General features: G+C 43.2%; 1 protein-coding gene across 1 annotated transcript in view; it reads right to left on the bottom strand.

Moving 5' to 3' along the window:
• The window catches only part of LOC124597293 (delta and Notch-like epidermal growth factor-related receptor), a 576,119-nt gene extending 558,068 nt beyond the window's left edge, over positions 1-18,051 (bottom strand). Inside the window, exons 1-2 of the mRNA XM_047135929.1 lie at positions 17,846-18,051; positions 4,721-5,186 (exon numbers count right to left, since the gene is read on the bottom strand). Of these exons, the coding sequence (XP_046991885.1) occupies positions 4,721-5,186; positions 17,846-18,051 (672 nt within the window). The remainder of the gene's footprint in view (positions 1-4,720; positions 5,187-17,845) is intronic.
• Positions 18,052-22,203: the final 4,152 nt, after the last annotated feature.

The following is a 22,203-nucleotide window of genomic DNA, read 5'->3' as shown; positions in this document are numbered from 1 at the left end:
TGTACCTCGCCGCAACTGCAGTGACAATTGAGCCCTGCAATACTTGCATTCGAGCAAACTGTGCCAATTTCCAACAAGTTTTGTAAATGCGTACTTTTATAAGCGTAGCAGGTATAAAATTATTGTCCTCGCTGTAAGAGTGTAAAAGCTGTTCTTATTTTGTTTTTCATTGCTTCCGTCCCTTCTTTTTCTGTTTACAGGTAATGTTTGCTTAAGAAAACGTAGGTCGTTTACTGGTAACGACGGAATTCGGAAGCTGATGCTGATTTACTTGTTGTTCTCTACTTTTCAATAAAGCAGCAGAGAAAGTGAGACCAGTAAACGCATAACTGTCTAATCTGATGAAAAAAATGCTGCCTGCTAGGTGCAAGACTAGAACCCCGAGGATCACGCGCTAATGCTGCACACGTCGGCGCAGAACCAAGCTCACGTGAATACTTGCCTTGCGTCGGGACCGACAGACCGGCAGACCGATAGACTCAACCGGTGCACGTGCGGCGAGGTACGCCATATGATGACGTCACATGTACCCAACTTTTGCGACCCCATGTGTCTTGCATTAAATTACTTGTCTCAATGTCATCTACGTCGCTTCGGAGGTTTTTAAACCTTAATAAGAATCACCCTGTATTTTTTGCACGTATACGTTCTTTTTATTATTACTATTATTATTACTTTAACAGTACTACTGGCAGCAGCTGCAGTATTATAAATACGGCTAGCAATAACTTTATTAGTTCATAGAACAGTATTATTTACTCACATTGTGACTGAGACCATTTAAATACTACACTGAAGCGCCAAAGAAACTGGTATAGGCATGGGTATTCAAATACAGAGATATGTAAATACACAGAATCCGGCGCTGCGGTCGGCAACGCCTATATAGGAGAACAAGTGTCTGGTGCAGTTGCTACAATGCTGCTACAATGGCAGGTTATCAAGATTTAAGTGAGTTTGAACGTGGTGCTATTGTCGACGCACGAGCGATGGGACACAGCATACCCGAGTTGGCGACGAAGTGGGAATTTTCCAGAACAACTATTTCAAGAGTGTATCTTGAATATCAGGAATCCGGTAAAACATCAAATCTCCGACATCGCTGCTGCCGGAAAAAGATCCTTCAAGAACTGGAGAGAATAGTTCAGCCTGACAGAAGTGCAACCCTTCCGCAAATTGTTGCAGATTTCAATGGTGGGCCATAAACAAATGTCAGCGTGCAAACTATTCAGCGAAATCGGCTTTCGGAGCCGAAGGCCGACCTTGATGACTGCACAAGGCTTTACGCTCCACCTGGGCCCGTCAACAGCGACATTGGACTTTTGATGACTGGAAACATGATGCCTGGTCGGACGAGGCTCGTTTAAAATTCTATCGAGCGGATGGACATGTCCGGGTATGGAGACAACATAATGACTTCATGAACCCTCCATATCAGCAGGCAACTCTTCAAGCCGGTGGAGACTCTGTAATGGTGTGGGACGTGTGCAGTTAGACTGATATGGGACCCCTGATTTGTCTAGATACCTCTCTGACAGGTGACTCGAAAGTAAGCACCTGCATCTATTCATGTCCATTTTGTATTCCGACGGACTTGGGCAATTCCAGCAGGACAATGTGAGATTCCACACATCCATAATTGCTACATAGTGGCTCCAGGAACACTCTTCTGAGTTTAAACACTTCCGCTGGCCATCAAACTCCTCAGATACGAACATTATTGAGCATATCTGGCATACATTGCAAGGTGCTGTTCAGAAGAGATCTCCACCGACCTGCTCCCCCCCTTCCCCCCCCCCCCACCCCGTACTCTTACGGATTCATGGACATACCTGCTGGATTCATGGTGTCAGTTCCCTCCAGTACTACTTCAGACATTAGTCGAGTCCATGTTATTTCAAGCTTTGGCACTTCTGCGTGTTCGCAGAGGCCCTACACGATATTAGGCAGATGTACCAGTTTCTTTGGCTCTTCAGTGTATTTGTCGCATTAAAATTGTTATTTCTTGCGTAACCGTACGTGTCAAACCCTGGTCCGATGTGGGAGAGGGACCGATGGCCTCAATCAGAGCAGGTTAAACGAATAAATATAACTATCATGTTCCTCACAGGACTGTATCACGATTCTTGCCTCGTGACACGTGTAGCTGTCCTGCTAGAAGATTCCATCGCCTTCAGGGAAGACATCAAGCATCCAGTTGAGCAGCGAGGTGTTTGATTGTGATCCATCGATCATCGCTAATGAGAATGTTCTCACGTTGCAACGTCACAGGAATAACAGCTGTGTGCGGCCCGGACAGCAAGAGAAAGATCGGACAGATTTGCGCGACCGAGTCCGCGTCCAGCGACTTACCGTGCTTTTGTTCACTGCCAGGTCGCCGTAGATATTCTCAAAGGGCCTATGAATACTTATGGTGTTCTTGTTTTCCGTCAAAAAAAAATTTAATGACGACTCTCCACTTGGAACGCACCTCCGTTACAGACGCCATTTTGAAGGATACGTATAGCACCGCCACCTATAGGAACTTATGAAACCACAGAGGCTGAGTCAGGGATAGTCCACGACGTCCCACAGCAAATTCCACACTTTTAAACCGAAATTGACCAAAAAAACTTGTGTTGCATTACTTACTGAACACCTCTCGTAAATGTAAAAACCACCAAACCTCACTCATTCATTGCCAAAAGCTGCAACTTATTCAAGAATACATACTTTACAACATGTGTGTAACTGCAGCTTATGCCACTGAAATCAAGATAATACAAGCATTTATTTCATGCATGATCAACATATATTTCTGTTGTTGTCTGTTCTTATTATGATAGGCACTTTCCTTGACATCTAACAATTTTATATGGAGTCTAATAATACGCGCATCCTTAGGCTTGTCCCGACTTTCCAATGGAAGAATATTTTTGTAAATGTAACAAATTTTGTTTCAAAAGTGAGTCTGCTTAAGTCGCCTGCGTTTGTGCCTCAGATATAGCAACAATAGTGGAACTAGTTTCTTCTTGTTTGGGAAATAGGTCTCTTACCTTTGACGTTTTACTACCGCATCTGTTTGGTTTCTCCGTCGGCTACAGTGGTGGTGACTTATTTGGTACGTTAATTTGGTATTGCATTCGATATAAGTTTTCTATGTCACATATCCACTGATTTGACGGGAAGAGTACTGAACAAAACATCACGTTTTCGAGTAGATATACGATGTCTTTCTGCAGAAGGTCTGGTCTTTTTTTTCCCTTAAAACAAAACGATGTTCTTCAATAAATATATCTAGATTACAAGAGAATCGTGGATAAACTGGTCTGTAATGTATCGTCTCGCACCTCCCAGTGTTTTAAAGAAACTAAAGAAAGACAAATGTTTAGCTTGCTGGCCGCTTGTAGAGCTGCTGTCACAGAGTATCGTAAAAGTGATAAACAGTGTTAGATTTTAGCTGAACTGAGTGTGTGCTTTGAAACACTTCCACCTGCACGAGTATTGTACACTGTCGTCAGCTTCCCGCCTGCCCTGTTTTACAGAACAGGAAATCCTCCGGCCTCCGCGTAATGTGATCGAAGGTGCACCTCCAACACCTTTTTGCCTGATCGTGATTTCATTATCTTTCAAATACTTACCATAGATGCTTCAGATAGTTGCAAGCTAACAGCCATTTCCGAGATGCTTCCTCCCAGGCGCCGGGCCATAACAATCGGTCCATAGTAGTATACACACACACTCACGCAAAAGCAACTCACACAGCACATGACTGCAGCTCTTTTCTGACGGTCTTTCTGTTGTGACTTGCTACGACTCAGCATTTCCGCTATTGTGAGTAGTAACTATCCTGTTCATAATATTGTTACACTCCATCCTGGATTTTCCATTGCTGAATTTTGTCCTTAGTCATAGTCCGATATTTCAGCAGAGTACCCCATTTGCAGCCTGTACAGTTGCTATAATGTGTCCCCACTTGTCTATGCACTTCTTCTATACTTTCCTTACCACTCACCAGGTGCTTTTCAGACTCGCAGCAGATAGTGGTCATAATTATTTTGGCTCATCAGTATAAAATGAAATATATTAAATAAATTATTTAGGACGTTGCATGTTCTACTCTGAGATGAACTAGTGACAATGATTATACAAAAAAGACGTGTTCCCCTTGATAGGACATCCAGAACTGTTGTATAGATTATTCGTGACTGACAACATGTGTGTACAGTTTTATTTATTGCTTTCCAGTAAAAGAAGACCACAACCATATTTCAAGACAACAGTCCCATCTTCAGGGGCAAATAATGTCCATACAGCTGCGAGGACGGGGCTTGAGTCGTGCTTGGGTAGCTCAGTTGGTAGAGCACTTGCCCGCGAAAGTAAAAAGTCCCGAGTTCGAGTCTCGGTCCGGCACACCGTTTTAATCTGCCAGGAAGTTTCAATGTCCATACAACTAACAGGGTGTAATATAGTGATTCCTGGTACATGGCATGTAAGCAGAAAAACTGCATTACATGAAATGAGTATTCTTTTTCATGTCATATATGGGGGAATCACTATATTATCCCCTATTAGTTGTATTGTCATTCTATGCACCTGAAGATGGGACTCTTATCCTGAAATCCGGTCATTCTCTTCTTTTATAGGAAAATAAAATTTAACACAACTGTATGCAGATGTTATCAATCAGGAACAAAAAGGCATCACCGTCATGCGTAGAGTAATAGCTGTCAGTACTTACAATGATGGGCAGCAGGAGTTCGTGAGTCTCGTTGCCCCTCCACAGGCGCGACTCCGAGGGCAGTGGAGGAATGTCACAGGAGAGTGACTCCAGCTTCTCCTCGAGACGCGACGGGATGCGGTGCGGTGGTCTGGGAGGCGGCAGAGGGGGGCGTGGCTCGGCGGTGCTGAGCCCTTCCAGGGCCGCAGAGCTTCCACTGGACCCTTCTAGTGCTGTAGGGCTACCACTCGATTCTTCCTCAATGGCAGGGTTGCCGTCAGAGAAGGTGATAGGCGGCGGTGGGGGAGTGGTGGCAGCATTGGTGGTGGTAGTGGTAGTGATGGTTGTGGTTGTGGTGCTGCTGCTGCTGCTGGGTGCCCCACTGGTGGCTGGAGTAGCTGCAGGGGTGGAAGTGGTGGTAGCAGCCGGCTCAGGGGCCGCTGTGGGTACCGCTGCGACCTCAGAAACACTGCTGCTAGCAGCCTGACTGCTGCTAGCGGTCTGACTGCTGCTGAGTGCTGTCTGACCGCTGCTGTTAGTGCTCTGACTGCTGCTACTGACTGCCTGACTGCTGCTGCTGACTGACTGGCTGCTGCTGCTGACTCCCTGACTGCTGCTACTGCCAGTCTGACTGCTGCTGCCGCTGTCCTGGCTGCTGCTGAAGACATGCTGACTGCTGACAATATCAGCTTCGCTGCTGATGCCACTGGCACCTGCTGGCGTAGCTACGCCACTGCTTCTGCCAGATAAATCGTCGCGGTTCGTGCTGGGCACCTCAGCACTGCAAAATAATAGGGAGAAGCGAGATTATAACAGGTAACTTCTCTTTATTGGTGCACGGCTGGGGCGATATCTTAGTGGCAGATACACTCCTGGAAATGGAAAAAAGAACACATTGACACCGGTGTGTCAGACCCACCATACTTGCTCCGGACACTGCGAGACGGCTGTACAAGCAATGATCACACGCACGGCACAGCGGACACACCAGGAACCGCGGTGTTGGCCGTCGAATGGCGCTAGCTGCGCAGCATTTGTGCACCGCCGCCGTCAGTGTCAGCCAGTTTGCCGTGGCATACGGAGCTCCATCGCAGTCTTTAACACTGGTAGCATGCCGCGACAGCGTGGACGTGAACCGTATGTGCAGTTGACGGACTTTGAGCGAGGGCGTATAGCGGGCATGCGGGAGGTCGGATGGACGTACCGCCGAATTGCTCAACACGTGGGGCGTGAGATCTCCACAGTACATCGATGTTGTCGCCAGTGGTCGGCGGAAGGTGCACGTGCCCGTCGACCTGGGACCGGACCGCAGCGACGCACGGATTCACGCCAAGACCGTAGGATCCTACGCAGTGCCGTAGGGGTCCGCACCGCCACTTCCCAGCAAATTAGGGACACTGTTGCTCCTGGGGTATCGGCGAGGACCATTCGCAACCGTCTCCATGAAGCTGGGCTACGGTCCCGCACACCGTTAGGCCGTCTTTCGCTCACGCCCCAACGTCTTGTAGCCCGCCTCCAGTGGTGTCGCGACAGGCGTGAATGGAGGGACGAATGGAGACGTGTCGTCTTCAGCGATGAGAGTCGCTTCTGCCTTGGTGCCAATGATAGTCGTATGCGTGTTTGGCGCCGTGCAGGTGAGCGCCACAATCAGGACTGCATACGACCGAGGCACACAGGGCCAACACCCGGCATCATGGTGTGGGGAGCGATCTCCTACACTGGCCGTACACCACTGGTGATCGTCGAGGGGACACTGAATAGTGCACGGTACATCCAAACCGTCATCGAACCCATCGTTCTACCATTCCTAGACCGGCAAGGGAACTTGCTGTTCCAACAGGACAATGCACGTCCGCATGTATCCCGTGCCACCCAACGTGCTCTAAAAGGTGTAAGTCAACTACCCTGGCCAGCAAGATCTCCAGATCTGTCCCCCATTGAGCATGTTTGGGACTGGATGAAGCGTCGTCTCACGCGGTCTGCACGTCCAGCACGAACGCTGGTCCAACTGAGGCGCCAGGTGGAAATGGCATGGCAAGCCGTTCCACAGGACTACATCCAGCATCTCTACGATCGTCTCCATGGGAGAATAGCAGCCTGCATTGCTGCGAAAGGTGGATATACACTGTACTAGTGCCGACATTGTGCATGCTCTGTTGCCTGTGTCTATGTGCCTGTGGTTCTGTCAGTGTGATCATGTGATGTATCTGACCCCAGGAATGTGTCAATAAAGTTTCCCCTTCCTGGGACAATGAATTCACGGTGTTCGTATTTCAATTTCCAGGAGTGTATTACATATTGAGAGGAGTGGTTCAAATGGCTCTGAGAACTATGCGACTTAACTTCTGAGGTCATCAGTCGCCTAGAACTTAGAATTAATTAAACCTAACTAACCTAAGGACAACACACACATCCATGCCCGAGGCAGGATTCGAACCTGCGACCGTAGCGGTCACGCGGTTGCAGACTGAAGCGCCTTTAACCGCACGGCAACGCCGGACGGCATTACATATTGAGAGACTTAAGCGGTATTTTATTTATGAGAAAAGCTCTACTTTAATATTTCTGCGAACAGCAGACAAGAATGGGACTCATATTGGGCAAACTGTAAAAGAATACACAAAATGGCATCTAAAAATTAATTTCGAAAAAAGTTCATGAGATTGGATACAAAAGGAACGGATGTAGTTCTAAAAAATGATAAAACTAAAAAAAAATGTGAACATTTTTAGTATTAAGATTCTTCTAGATCCTGGGACAAAGATATTGAGACGAGAGTACGCAAGAGGAAACGAACAATGAAGTCATGACACGAACTGATTTGGAATAATAGAGTTAATCACAAGATGAAAACAGGGAGGTTCCATATTATTATTGAGACTATAGTTACTTATGCTACAGAAATGTGGTCACTGAAACTTTAAAATGAGATGATACAAATCCATCATGAAATCAATATCACAAGTTATAAAAGTCAGTGTTGGTAATTCACACACAGAAATAAAAAGAGACTTAGAGCTTTAGAAATGTACCACTTGAGAAGTGCGTGTAGAACTTCCCAACGTGACCACGTAAGAAATGCTTAAATACACATACTCATGCAGTATTACGGACAGAATAGAATAAAGACACCGAGGAGAGTGTCAAAAGATTCGAAGACAACAGATGACGAAAGAGAGCACTTGCGTGGTAACCTCTTGGAAGGAAAATAAGAGGAAGACAACTAAAAGGGTGGAATAGGGGTATTTGGGAAGCGATGGAGGACCACCGCGGAAAAAGAAGATAAACGTAATCTATGAACATAAGATCAAATAATCAAAAATATGGAAAAAAATGAGACTGACACAGTAAACAACAACCAGAGCAAAGAATAAGACTTCAGTGGTTTTGGCTTGTTAAGAGAAGGAGCAATGACAAGTGGCCGAAGAAGGTATGGCCCCAAGAAGAACTAAAAGGGGAAACCACTTTTGTCACGGGAACTGTATACTAATAGAGCAGTGGATGAGAAGGTGTGAACAGGTTCCAACTGGAATAACCGAGACTACTGGAAGAAAAAAGCGACTAACCTCTAGTGGGAAAAGTCAGAAGAAGAAAAAGAAGAAAGTAAAGCTTTAGTCACCATGAAGGTTGCTTTGTACATGGTGCTACAGGGATTGGTATTCCCTCGATTTCTTCTCATCCCTGAAAAGACAACCAGCCAGTGTTGTAAAATGCCTTTTTTACGAGATGCCTCGTAAATGAACTTGAAGGTCTTATGGCTACCACACTAGATGATGCCGGGGTACTTTCACAGGATACAGCACATCAATAACAGAGATTAAGTCCGCGAAGATAATGTTGTAATTGCTTCGAAATCGATAGAAACAAATTAAAACAATAAATACAGCTGGGTGGAGAAAAAGTAGTACCAGCGTTGCCATTGTCTTCCGTAACAAAATATTTCACAGCTGACGCCTTCAATTAACAGTGCTATGGAACCAATAATATGTACACAGTAATTCCGTGATCATGTTACAAACTTTCAGATATGAATGAGAAGGATAATATATAAATCTGAGGTAACATAGTCTGGAAACGACTGGCTACAAAGATAAAAGCGGAACTCTGCTCCAGTATCTGTGTTAGCTTCACGCAGCGCTCAGACTAAAAGCCCCAGATTCCGAACCCTGGGCATGACGTACAGAATTCCCCCTGAATACTCTCCGATACCCTTAAATAATTTCTCCTGTTGATCGACTGGTAACGGCGCACGTAACTTGATGTCAGAGCTACCTAAAAACAACAGGCTGTGACACATTAATAATGAATTCCATTTACCTGCATAACTTTTACTGCTTTCTGCATTTACAACAACTGTTGACGATGCCGACCCCCCCCCCCCCCCCTCCTCACCAACCCCTTAGCGTCAGTGCAGGCATAGCACCAAGGCACGAAGTTCTCTTGTACCCATTCTAATGTTCCTGGTGTCATTTGAACAATGTCACAGGCAGCGATAATTCTTGCCAGGAGATCCTCTTCAGTCTCGAGAGGCGTCTCGTACACAGGACTTTTCACACGGCCCCACGAGAATTAATCACTTGCAGCGACATCAAGTGAATGTGTTGCTTCCCTGCTTATCCACATTTCATGGAAAGTGTCATCCACGTGCTCGCAAACCCGCTGTCCAAAGTGAGATGAGGCTCCATCACGTTGGAACCACATACGAGTACATTGACAAACGACAAGTGGGATGTATATGTGACACAACAATAGCATCAGCACATATATTCCACTGTCAGAAGTATCAAAAATGTTTTCTCTTATAACTTTCGACTTAGTCGTTGTTGGACCAGGGTGCCGTACCTGGAATTGACACATTTACGCTTCTCCATCATCCCCGAAAGTTTTCACCATCGTCATGGAATCATCCTGTAAGTTTCTAGATTCCCCCTGTATGCTACAATGGTGCGTAGGTAAGAAGGGAGATTACTTTGGGGAGTCGCCAATGTGCTGTCCGCATATGCCCCAAACCACGCGATCAAACTGCTGCCCAGTGCCTAGTCTGGTACCTGGGAATGATGGGGCGGCCACTATATCGGACCCATGTTTCTGCTTCTGACTTTCGACACGGAAATTCAAATGTAGAGCAAATCTTTCGTTGTCAGATAGACGGGGCTCGTTCAGTAAGTAATGCAACACGATTTTTTCTTTGCCTATCTCGGTTGAAATATGCGTAATTTGTCGTGAGACATCCTGGGATATTTTCTCTTCAGTCCCTGTAAGTGGCAGCACTGTACATACCCTTCAAAATGGCGTCTGTACTAGCTATGAGTTCCAAGCACAGAACCGCCATAGTGTTTGTTTTGGCGGAAAACCAGACCATCACAGGTGTTCATAGAATGTCCACGGAGATCTGGCAGTGAACAAAACCACGGTGAGTCGTTGGGCGAGGCGTCTGCCGTCATCGAACCAAGGTCACACAAACTTGTCCGAACTGCAGGGTGCTAGCTGGCTGCTCACAGATGGAACATCTGCAGGAATGGAACGTGCGGACACACTCATTCGAGGTAATCAATGGATTACACTCATACACCTCGCTAGTCAAGTGATTGTCTCTGTTGATACTCAAAGGTTTGAGCCTGCTGGGCTTCTCGCTGCCTAACAGAAGACCATAAAGAGCAATGAAGGACCATCTGTGTGGAATTGCTTGCGCACTACGAAACTGAAAGTAAGAACTTTTGGTCTAACGTCGTCACAGGCAGTGGCAAAAATGCAAATGAACTTCTTCTTCTCCATGGCAACGCAAGGTCTCAGAGAAGTCTGCGCAACCGAAAGAAGCTCACAAAACTTTATTGGACTCTTCTTCCTCATCCACCCTACAGCCCAGACCTCGCACTTTCCGAACACCATCCGTTTGCCCCAACGTAGGACGCATTCCACGGGAAGCGGTATCTGGGTGATAGGAAGATTATTGACTACGTTAAAAAATTCCAAAAGAGTGAGGAATAGTATGGTGTATTGAAATGCTGAATAAAACCAAACTGCTATCAGAAAAAAAAGTTTTGCATTACTTACTGAACACCTCTCGTAATCTTCGTACATCCATATTTAAATTGGATGAAGGTGGGACACAGCTGGTATAATTTTTATTAAAAATGGAACTCCTCCAGCTGCACTTAAGATTTTATATTTATTTAGCTAATAGTTTCGACGTTGCGTCAACGCCACGTTCAGGCCCTATATAACATATATTCCCATATATAAGACGGATAAGGAATTTCATGCTTATCCGTCTTGTATATGGGAATTTGGCTCAATAATGTGTCGAATCTCGTATATGTGGATTAATTCCCCTGGTATGAAGATTTATCCGTTTAGTATTGAGTACAAGACAAGTAATTTATGTTTCTGTACTCGTTTATATGTAATACGTACCAGATCGGGTTGACGGAGGAGATAGAGAAGATTCAAAGAAGAGCGGCACGTTTCGTCACAAGGTTATTTGGTAACCGTGATAGCGTTACGGAGATGTTTACCAAACTCAAGTGGCAGACTCTGCAAGAGAGGCGTTCTGCATCGCGGTGTAGCTTGCTCGCCATGTTTCGAGAGGGTGCGTTTCTGGATGAGGTATCGAATATATTGCTTCCCCCCACTTATACCTCCCGAGGAGATCACGAATGTAAAATTAGAGAGATTCGAGCGCGCACGGAGGCTTTCAGACAGTCGTTCTTCCCGCGAACCATACGCGACTGGAACAGAAAAGGGAGGTAATGACAGTGGCACGTAAAGTGCCCTCCGCCACACACCGTTGGGTGGCTTGCGGAGTATAAATGTAGATGTAGATGTAAATGTAGAAAGAACCAGCCTTCCGCAGACAGAATCTATACTTTGACACATTAGCATCTTTCGTTTACACGAGTCAGTGCTATAATCAAGTTTTATCATAATCATTTGATGAGCTTTTTCTTCAGCATAGTTTTACCCCCCACCATTATGATCGTTCTCGTAAATGATTGCATAGTCAATATATTTAAACTAGTAATTTTATACAAGAACAAGTTTATAAAGATAGGTGAAATAAGTGAGTACTTATGGTGTAGTGATGATATAAATGTTTGACTTTAGTCGTCCAAGTAGGTGGGTGATTAGGCATTTCAGTGATTGTTGTTCACTTATTTCAACTCTTGACTGGATTACGTATAACAATACGAGAGTTATACTTGGTATACCTTACTGAGTACTCTTCTTCAGTAATTAGTTATTAGAGGAACTACAAGTATTTTACATATGACACGAACTATTTGGACTGACAACAGCCTGTTTACTTCTATCTGGAGCATTGTTATGTACTTCATCATTCTTTTACTAAGGCGGGCATGTTAGAATTGGATTACCTTAGACCCGGGTCACGGCCTTAAATGGGGCACCGACATTGCAATGGTCAATTTTGGTGGCATTTTAGCTTACATTTCTCTTGTTGTAATGAGTCGATTAATGAATTGACTCATATGCATTTATTTTACACCACTGACTACCTTTTAATATATTAACTGGGTTCCATACGATTCTTCCAGTTCCTTCTCATCTGTGTTTCGTATCGTTATGAATGATGTTTCAGTAACCTGTTTCAGTTTGTTACTTTATAGTGATGACGATACAGTGTTATGCAAATGTAAATCCTTTCCACCTTTCCCACAATTCACTATTTATAAACTGTGGAATCATACCTTACATATGTTTGATTGGCAATGCATTTTTTTTCCTTTCTGTTAGCTAAACTGTACACACAAAGAAGAGTTTTAGGGTATTATTATTCGTTTCAAATACAATTTTAATACTGTTTTATGCCTATATTATTATCTCTAAGAGTAATGGCATGCATTTTTATTCTAATGTCTGGTATTGATCTATAATGGAAATAACCGTATATATTTAATATCATTTGTACCATAAAAATTGTTAATGTCAAGGTAAATTGCAACTTAGTGAAAATGAAGGAAATGTAACTACTTTTAATGAATTGATCCTATATATAATATGTTTATAATATATTTATTTTGTACACTAGCTCACAGACTACTGATGTCTCACATTGTTTTATGTATGGTGTTGTTATATAGGGCCTGAAGATGGCGTTGACGCAACGTCGAAACTAGTAGCCAAATAAATATAAAATCTTAAGTGCAGTTGGAGGAGTTTCATTTTTAATAAAAAACCTCTCGTAATATTCCAGTTTTGAACATGGCCGATAATGCAGCAACCATAGACGAAATTTGTAATATTACTTGAAAATACAGCTCTTCGGTTGCACAGGTAAAAAATTTTCAACTTTACCTAGGTTTCAACTGCTCTAAGGCAGCCTTCCCCCCCATGAACCATGGACCTTGCCGTTGGTGGGGAGGCTTGCGTGCCTCAGCGATACAGATAGCCGTACCGTAGGTGCAACCACAACGGAGGGGTATCTGTTGAGAGGCCAGACAAACGTGTGGTTCCTGAAGAGGGGCAGCAGCCTTTTCAGTAGTTGCAAGGGCAACAGTCTGGATGATTGACTGATCTGGCCTTGTAACAATAACCAAAACGGCCTTGCTGTGCTGGTACTGCGAACGGCTGAAAGCAAGGGGAAACTACAGCCGTAATTTTTCCCGAGGGCATGCAGCTTTACTGTATGATTACATGATGATGGCGTCCTCTTGGGTAAAATATTCCGGAGGTAAAATAGTCCCCCATTCGGATCTCCGGGCGGGGACTACTCAAGAGGATGTCGTTATCAGGAGAAAGAAAACTGGCTTTCTACGGATCGGAGCGTGGAATGTCAGATCCCTTAATCGGGCAGGTAGGTTAGAAAATTTAAAAAGGGAAATGGATAGGTTGAAGTTAGATATAGTGGGAATTAGTGAAGTTCGGTGGCAGGAGGAACAAGACTTCTGGTCAGGTGACTACAGGGTTATAAACACAAAATCAAATAGGGGTAATGCAGGAGTAGGTTTAATAATGAATAGGAAAATAGGAATGCGGGTAAGCTACTACAAACAGCATAGTGAACGCATTATTGTGGCCAAGATAGATACGAAGCCCACACCTACTACAGTAGTTCAAGTTTATATGCCAACTAGCTCTGCAGATGACGAAGAAATTGAAGAAATGTATGATGAAATAAAAGAAATTATTCAGATAGTGAAGGGAGACGAAAATTTAATAGTCATGGGTGACTGGAATTCAAGTGTAGGAAAAGGGAGAGAAGGAAACATAGTAGGTGAATATGGATTGGGGGACAGAAATGAAAGAGGAAGCCGCCTGGTAGAATTTTGCACGGAGCACAACATAATCATAACTAACACTTGGTTTAAGAATCATGAAAGAAGATTGTATACATGAAAGAACCCTGGAGATACTAAAAGGTATCAGATAGATTATATAATGGTAAGACAGAGATTTAGGAACCAGGTTTTAAATTGTAAGACATTTCCAGGGGCAGATGTGGACTCTGACCACAATCTATTGGTTATGACCTGTAGATTAAAACTGAAGAAACTGCAAAAAGGTGGAAATTTAAGGAGATGGGACCTGGATAAACTAAAAGAACCAGAGGTTGTACAGAGATTCAGGGAGAGCATAAGGGAGCAATTGACAGGAATGGCGGAAATAAATACAGTAGAAGAAGAATGGGTAGCTTTGAGGGATGAAGTAGTGAAGGCAGCAGAGGATCAAGTAGGTAAAAAGACGAGGGCTAGTAGAAATCCTTGGGTAACAGAAGAAATATTGAATTTAATTGATGAAAGGAGAAAATATAAAAATGCAGTAAGTGAAACAGGCAAAAAGGAATACAAACGTCTCAAAAATGAGATCGACAGGAAGTGCAAAATGGCTAAGCAGGGATGGCTAGAGGACAAATGTAAGGATGTAGAGGCTTATCTCACTAGGGGTAAGATAGATACTGCCTACAGGAAAATTAAAGAGACCTTTGGAGATAAGAGAACCACATGTATGAACATCAAGAGCTCAGATGGAAACCCAGTTCTAAGCAAAGAAGGGAAAGCAGAAAGGTGGAAGGAGTATATAGAGGGGCTATACAAGGGCGATGCACTTGAGAACAACATTATGGAAATGGAAGAGGATGTAGATGAAGATGAGATGGGAGATACGATACTGCGTGAAGAGTTTGACAGAGCACTGAAAGACCTGAGTCGAAACAAGGCCCCGGGAGTAGACAATATTCCATTGGAACTACTGACGGCCTTGGGAGAGCCAGTCCTGACAAAACTCTACCATCTGGTGAGCAAGGTGTATGAAACAGGTGAAATACCCTCAGACTTCAAGAAGAATATAATAATTCCAATCCCAAAGAAAGCAGGTGTTGACAGATGTGAAAATTACCGAACTATCAGCTTAATAAGTCACAGCTGCAAAATACTAACACGAATTCTTTACAGACGAATGGAAAAACTAGTAGAAGCCAACCTCGGGGAAGATCAGTTTGGATTCCGTAGAAACACTGGAACACGTGAGGCAATACTGACCTTACGACTTATCTTAGAAGAAAGATTAAGGAAAGGCAAACCTACGTTTCTAGCATTTGTAGACTTAGAGAAAGCTTTTGACAATGTTGACTGGAATACTCTCTTTCAAATTCTGAAGGTGGCAGGGGTAAAATACAGGGAGCGAAAGGCTATTTACAATTTGTACAGAAACCAGATGGCAGTTATAAGAGTCGAGGGGCATGAAAGGGAAGCAGTGGTTGGGAAGGGAGTAAGACAGGGTTGTAGCCTCTCCCCGATGTTGTTCAATCTGTATATTGAGCATGCAGTAAAGGAAACAAAAGAAAAATTCGGAGTAGGTATTAAAATTCATGGAGAAGAAATAAAAACTTTGAGGTTCGCCGATGACATTGTAATTCTGTCAGAGACAGCAAAGGACTTGGAAGAGCAGTTGAATGGAATGGACAGTGTCTTGAAAGGAGGATATAAGATGAACATCAACAAAAGCAAAACCAGGATAATGGAATGTAGTCTAATTAAGTCGGGTGATGCTGAGGGAATTAGATTAGGAAATGAGGCACTTAAAGTAGTAAAGGAGTTTTGCTATTTGGGGAGCAAAATAACTGATGATGGTCGAAGTAGAGAGGATATAAAATGTAGGCTGGCAATGGCAAGGAAAGCGTTTCTGAAGAAGAGAAATTTGTTAACATCCAGTATTGATTTAAGTGTCAGGAAGTCATTTCTGAAAGTATTCGTATGGAGTGTAGCCATGTATGGAAGTGAAACATGGACGATAAATAGTTTGGACAAGAAGAGAATAGAAGCTTTCGAAATGTGGTGCTACAGAAGAATGCTGAAGATTAGATGGGTAGATCACATAACTAATGAGGAAGTATTGAATAGGATTGGGGAGAAGAGAAGTTTGTGGCACAACTTGACCAGAAGAAGGGATCGGTTGGTAGGACATGTTCTGAGGCATCAAGGGATCACCAATTTAGTATTGGAGGGCAGCGTGGAGGGTAAAAATCGTAGAGGGAGACCAAGAGAAGAATACACTAAGCAGATTCAGAAGGATGTAGGTTGCAGTAGGTACTGGGAGATGAAAAAGCTTGCACAGGATAGAGTGGCATGGAGAGCTGCATCAAACCAGTCTCAGGACTGAAGACCACAACAACAACAAGGCAGCCTTCATCAGAAGTAAAAAATTTTGACATTACGTATAACAGAGTTTTAAAATAATATAAAAATTACTAAATTAAACATATGTAATAAAATTGCATAATAGCTAACCGCTACGGTACAGTAGACAAAGAAAGCATACATAGAGTAAATAGTTATGAAATGGTTTAGAGCAACAGTGCTCACGTTAAAGATAAAAATATATTTGCACATTATAAAATTTTCCTAGGAATGCACAACTTGATTAAGACGCGCCGCTAGGAGTCGCGTGTGCGGCCGGCACTGTAAGCAGCATCAGACTGACAGGCGCGCGCGCCGTCGATGTTAGCAAGTCGGCACCTTGTATCGCGCCATCTAGTATTGAATGCTTGTAATTTACAGTGACAATCAGAAGCATTGGAAGAGGAGTGCATGTAATGTGTTGATTACATTATGTCAGATAGTATGTAACAAATCGAAAGTTGAACAAAATATTATACTGTAAAACAGGGAGAGAGAGAACAATATTTAAGGTTACAGTACGGGAAGCATAATAGCAATATTCCGCGTTAAGTGATTTTAAGCAAGGGCTTTACACCATCAAAGAAAGTTTTATCACGTAATTGTAATTGCTCATTGAGGATTAAATGGTCGTTACGGGAAAAATGTTTGAAAATTTCCAACTGTTCAAGAATATCAAGTCTGAAGCCTTTCTTTTCAGTATGTAAGATACTAATATCATGAACATCTTTAGGTCTGTGTCCTGTGATAAGAAGGTGGTCAGCGAATGACGAATTATGTACGTTCGTACCTTTTTTCCCTAATAGATGCTCTTTATATCTAACCGGAAAAGCTCGTCCAGTCTGTCCTATATAATAAGCTGAGCAAGTGCCACAGGTGGTTTTATAAACGCCTGAGTTTTGCAGTGGCGACCGTCTTGGTTTTAAATTATGGCTCAAATGGCTCTGAGCGCTATGGGACTCAACTGCTGAGGTCATTAGTCCCCTAGAACTTAGAACTAGTTAAACCTAACTAACCTAAGGACATCACAAACGTCCATGCCCGAGGCAGGATTCGAACCTGCGACCGTAGCGGTCTTGCGGTTCCAGACTGCAGCGCCTTTAACCGCACGGCCACTTCGGCCGTCTTTTTAAATTATGGATAAGATTATTTTTGAGAGAGTTGTTGGTAGAGAAAACTATGTTGCAGCCATATTTATTTTTAAGGAGACGTTGCAATCTGTAGGTTATTGGCCCTACATACAGTAAAGAGAAGTATTTCGTAATTTTCGTCTTATTTACTCCATGCACCCGACAGTGAACCCTCACTATACCTAACCTACCATGAAAAATTAGTGTTAAATACTGAAGGAGCGCCCCAAAGTGCTCGCAACAGACAGACCCAGCAGAACGTCGTTGCTGGCCGGAGCGTCACATGGCACACTGCGCATTGCCTCTGTGCATCACCTCGCCACCCTCCTACGTGCCCACCACTTTAGCTGCTGGCAGCCTCTCCTGGTGGTGGTAGAGTTTACCTGGCTGTGGCTGTGGAGACGGTGGTCGCGCCGGTGGCAGACGCAGCAGTGGCGTCTTCCTCTGAAGCGGCGGCGGGGGCCGTGCCGGCGAAGGCTGCCAGAAGGCGCGGCAGCGCGGGCGGCGGCGGCGGGGTCGGAGCGCTCCCTGGGGGCGGGCCAGGCCTCAGCTGGCACACGGCCACCGCCTGCAACAACAGCCGGCACATCCTCACCACTGCGATCACGGCACCGACTGCGAGCATTTTCTCCTGCGTGTCACGTGCTCTATATCGTTGTGGCTACCACAAGTGGCGAATAAAACAGTGAACAAGAAAGAGCAGAACATTTTTTTTTATTTCCCTGTATAACTAAACACACAGGGAGCGAAAGGCTATTTACAATTTGTACAGAAAGCAGATTGCAGTTATAAGAGTCGAGTGACATGAAAGGGAAGCAGTGGTTGGGAAGGGAGTGAGACAGGGTTGTAGCCTCTCCCCGATGCTATTCAATCTGTACATTGATCAAGCAGTAAAGGAAACAAAAGAAAAGTTCGGAGTAGGTATTAAAATCCATGGAGAAGAAATAAAAACTTTGAGGTTCACCGACAACGTTGTAATTCTGTCAGAGACAGCAAAGGACTTGGAACGGAATGGACAGTGTCTTGAAAGGATGGTACAAGATGAACATTAACAAAAGCAAAACGAGGATAATGGAATGTAGTCGAATTAAGGTGGGTGATGCTGAGGCAATTAGATTAGGAAATTAGACACTTAAAGTTGTAAAGGAGTTTTGCTATTTGGGGAGCAAAATAACTGATGATGGTCGAAGTAGAGAGGATATAAAATGTAGACTGGGAATGGCAAGGAAAGTGTTTCTGAAGAAGAGAAATTTGTTAAAATCGAGTATAGATTTAAATGTCAGGAAGTCGTTTCTGAAATATTTGTATGGAGTGTAGCCATGTATGGAAGTGAAACGTGGGCGATAAATAGTTTGGACAAGAAGAGAATAGAAGCTTTCGAAATGTGGTGCTACAGAAGAATGCTGAAGATTAGATTGGTAGATCACATAACTAAGGAGGTGGTATTGAATAGAATTGGGGAGGAGTTTGTGGCACAACTTGACTAGAAGAAGGGATCGGTTGGTAGGACATGTTCTGAGGCATCGAGGGATACCAATTTAGTATTGGAGGGCGGCGTGGAGGGTAAAAATCGTAGAGGGAGACCAAGAGATAAATACATTAAGCAGATTCAGAAGAATGTAGACTGCAGTAGGTACTGGGAGACGAAGAAGCTTGCACAGGATAGAGTAGCATGGAGAGTTGCACCAACCCGTCTCAGGACAGAAGACCACAACAACAGAAACAACAACAACTACAAAAGTTTTTGGTATCGGTTAACGATGACCATCTTCAGACCAGTGTTGAAACAAGTTCTAACACAGGTGACAAAAGTCATGGGATTGCGAGATGCACATACATAGGTGGCAGTAGTATCACGTACATAAGGTGCAATTGCGGAGCTCTCGTTTGTTCTCAGGCAAATTCCGTTTCGGAAATCGTTAGCGAAAACACTTCCTTACAGTTAACTCTATATTCGATGTTGAGAAATTTCTTTCCTTCAGAAACGTCCTTCTTGCCATCGCCAGCCTACGCTTTATATCCTTTTACATCGACCATCATTAGTCATTTTGCTGCCCAAATAGCAGAACTCATCTACCACTTTAAGTGTCTCGTTTCCTAACCTAATTCCCTCACCATCATCTGATTTAATTCAACTACATTTCACTATACTTATTTTGCTTTAATTGATGTTCATATTATAAGCCCCTTTCAAGACACTGTCCATTCCGTTCAACACCTCCTCCACGTCCTTTGCTGTCTCTGACAAAATTACACTGTCATCGATAAAACTCGAAGTTTTTTCTTTCTTCCTGTACCTTAATTCCTACTCCAAACTATCCTTTAGTTTTCCCTGTTGCCTGCTCAGTGTACAGATACAACAATATAGGCGACAGACCACAAACCCTGTCTCATTTCCTTCTCAACGACTGCTTCCCTTTCTCTCTACAAAATTCTTGTACTGGTTTCTCTACAAGTATTTTGCAACCATGACTTATTAAACTGAGAGTTCGGCAGTATTCACAACTGTTAACACTTGCTTTACTCGAACTGGAATTATTACATTCTTCTTGAAGGGTATTTCACCTATCTCATATATCTTTCTCGCCAGATGGAAAAGTTCTTGTGGTGGCTGTCTCTCCCAAGGCCAACAGTAGCTCTAACGTGATGTTGTCTGCTCCCGGGTCCGTGTTTCGAATTAAGTTTTTCACTGCTTCCATTTCTATAATATTGTCTTAAACTTCATCTCCCTTGTATAGCCCCTCTATATGCTCTTTCGAACCTTTCAACTTTCTCTTCCTTGCTTGGTGCTCTTAATATTCATACAACTGCTTCTCTTTCTTCCGAAGGCCTTTTCAATTTTCATGCAGGCTGTATCTACCTTTCCCCTAGTGAAACATGCTTCTGAATTCTTACATTTGTTCTCTAACCATTCCTGCCTGATCATTTTGCACTTCGTGTCAATCTCATTTTTTTTATCCGTTTGTATTCCCTTTCGCCTTCTTCATTTAGTGTCGCTATGTTATCCAATGATTTATAGCGGGCTTTGCATATTTGATCGTCTGTTGCCTTTACTATTTCACCACTCGAAGTTACCCATTCGTCTTCAACTGTATTCCTTTCCCCTGTCCTAATTACCAGTTGCCTAATGCTTCCTCTGGAACTCTCAACAATCTCTGGTTCTTTCAACTTAACAAGGTTCCATCTCCTTATTTTCCTACTGTTTTGCAGTTTCTTTAGTTTTAATCTACCGTTAATAACCAATAAATTGTGGCCAGAGTTCACACCTGCCCTTGGAAAGGTCTTACAATTTAAAATCTAGCTACGTAATCTCTAGTTCACCATTATATAATCAGTCTGAAAACTTCCGGTCTCTCCAGGTCTCTTTCACGTATACGACCTTCTCTTATGATTTTTAAACCAAACGTTAGCGATGACTGAATTATGCTCTGTGCAAAATTCTACCAAGCGGCTTCCTCTTTCATTCCTTTCCCCCACATTAAACAACAATTTTTCATTCTCTTCCTTTTTCTAGCATCGAACTGTCTAAATAATTTATTTCGTTTCGTCACACATTTCTTCAGTCTCTTCGTCATGTGCGGAGGTAGTTGGCATATAAACATGTACTGCCGTGCTGGGTGTTGGCTTTGTGTCTATCTTGCTACCATAATGCATTAACTGTGCTGTTTGGAGTAGTTTACCGGCATTCGTATTTTGTTATTCATTATTAAACATACGCCTGCATTATCCCTATTTCATTTTTTATTTATAACCCTGTATTAATCTGATTAGAAGTCCTGTTCCTCCTGCCACTGAACTTCATTAGTTCCCTATACATTTAACTTCAACCTTTCCGTTTCCCTTTTTAAATTTTCTAACCTACGTGCGCGATTAAAGACGTTTATGTCACATATTATAAGACCCGTAAACTCACTGATCCAAACTAATACGGTCCTTCCCGTAGACCTAGAAACATGAAATTTGGTAGGAAGCAATGTTCCACGGTGTAAATAAAGGAAATTGTTGATCTGTTATATCAAACGAAAAAAATATTTTTTATCTGTTAATCGGTCTATCCGTCTGCTAAGACCCCTTTTTTCTCAGGAATGGTTGGGCGTATGACGTTCAAATTTATGTCACCTACTAACGTTTAGAGTAGCTTTGCTATGCAACACATTTAAGTTTCTAAGTCAATACAAAATTCCGAGCTTGTTTGAGACTGTAACTGCTTCCTGAGTCGCTGAAGCCTCTGATGATGTCTCCAGTACTGGAAGACGAAACGTTACGCTGAGAAATATGCCTTGGACAGTGACCTAATACCTATAAAACAAAAATCACGAATGACGCAAGTACCGGCAGTGAAAGCCTGTATTACTTGATTTCGTGCCTATATCTTCACATAAGCACATATTTTTAATGACCAAAAAATGTTCAAATGTGTGTGAAATCTTATGGGACTTAACAGCTAAGGTCATCAGTCCCTAAGCTTACACACTACTTAACCTAAACTATCCTAAGGACAAACACACACACCCATGCCCGAGGGAGGACTCGAACCTCCGCCGTGTCCAGCCGCAAAGTCCATTATTTAATGAACACCACTCACATTATGTGATTGGTAAGTCATGTAACATGACTCCTCTAGATATAAAGATATCTCATACGGTAGTTTTTGATATTAGCGTTAGGATTTTAAGTTTCCTGTTCTTCTGTCACTAGGGATAAATGTGTAAGGAGCAATGAAATGAAAATCGAACACCCG

Source organism: Schistocerca americana, chromosome 1 (genome assembly GCF_021461395.2).
Source record: "Schistocerca americana isolate TAMUIC-IGC-003095 chromosome 1, iqSchAmer2.1, whole genome shotgun sequence".
NCBI classification, from domain to species: Eukaryota; Metazoa; Arthropoda; class Insecta; order Orthoptera; family Acrididae; genus Schistocerca; species Schistocerca americana.
This window is presented reverse-complemented; position numbering and strand designations above follow the sequence as displayed.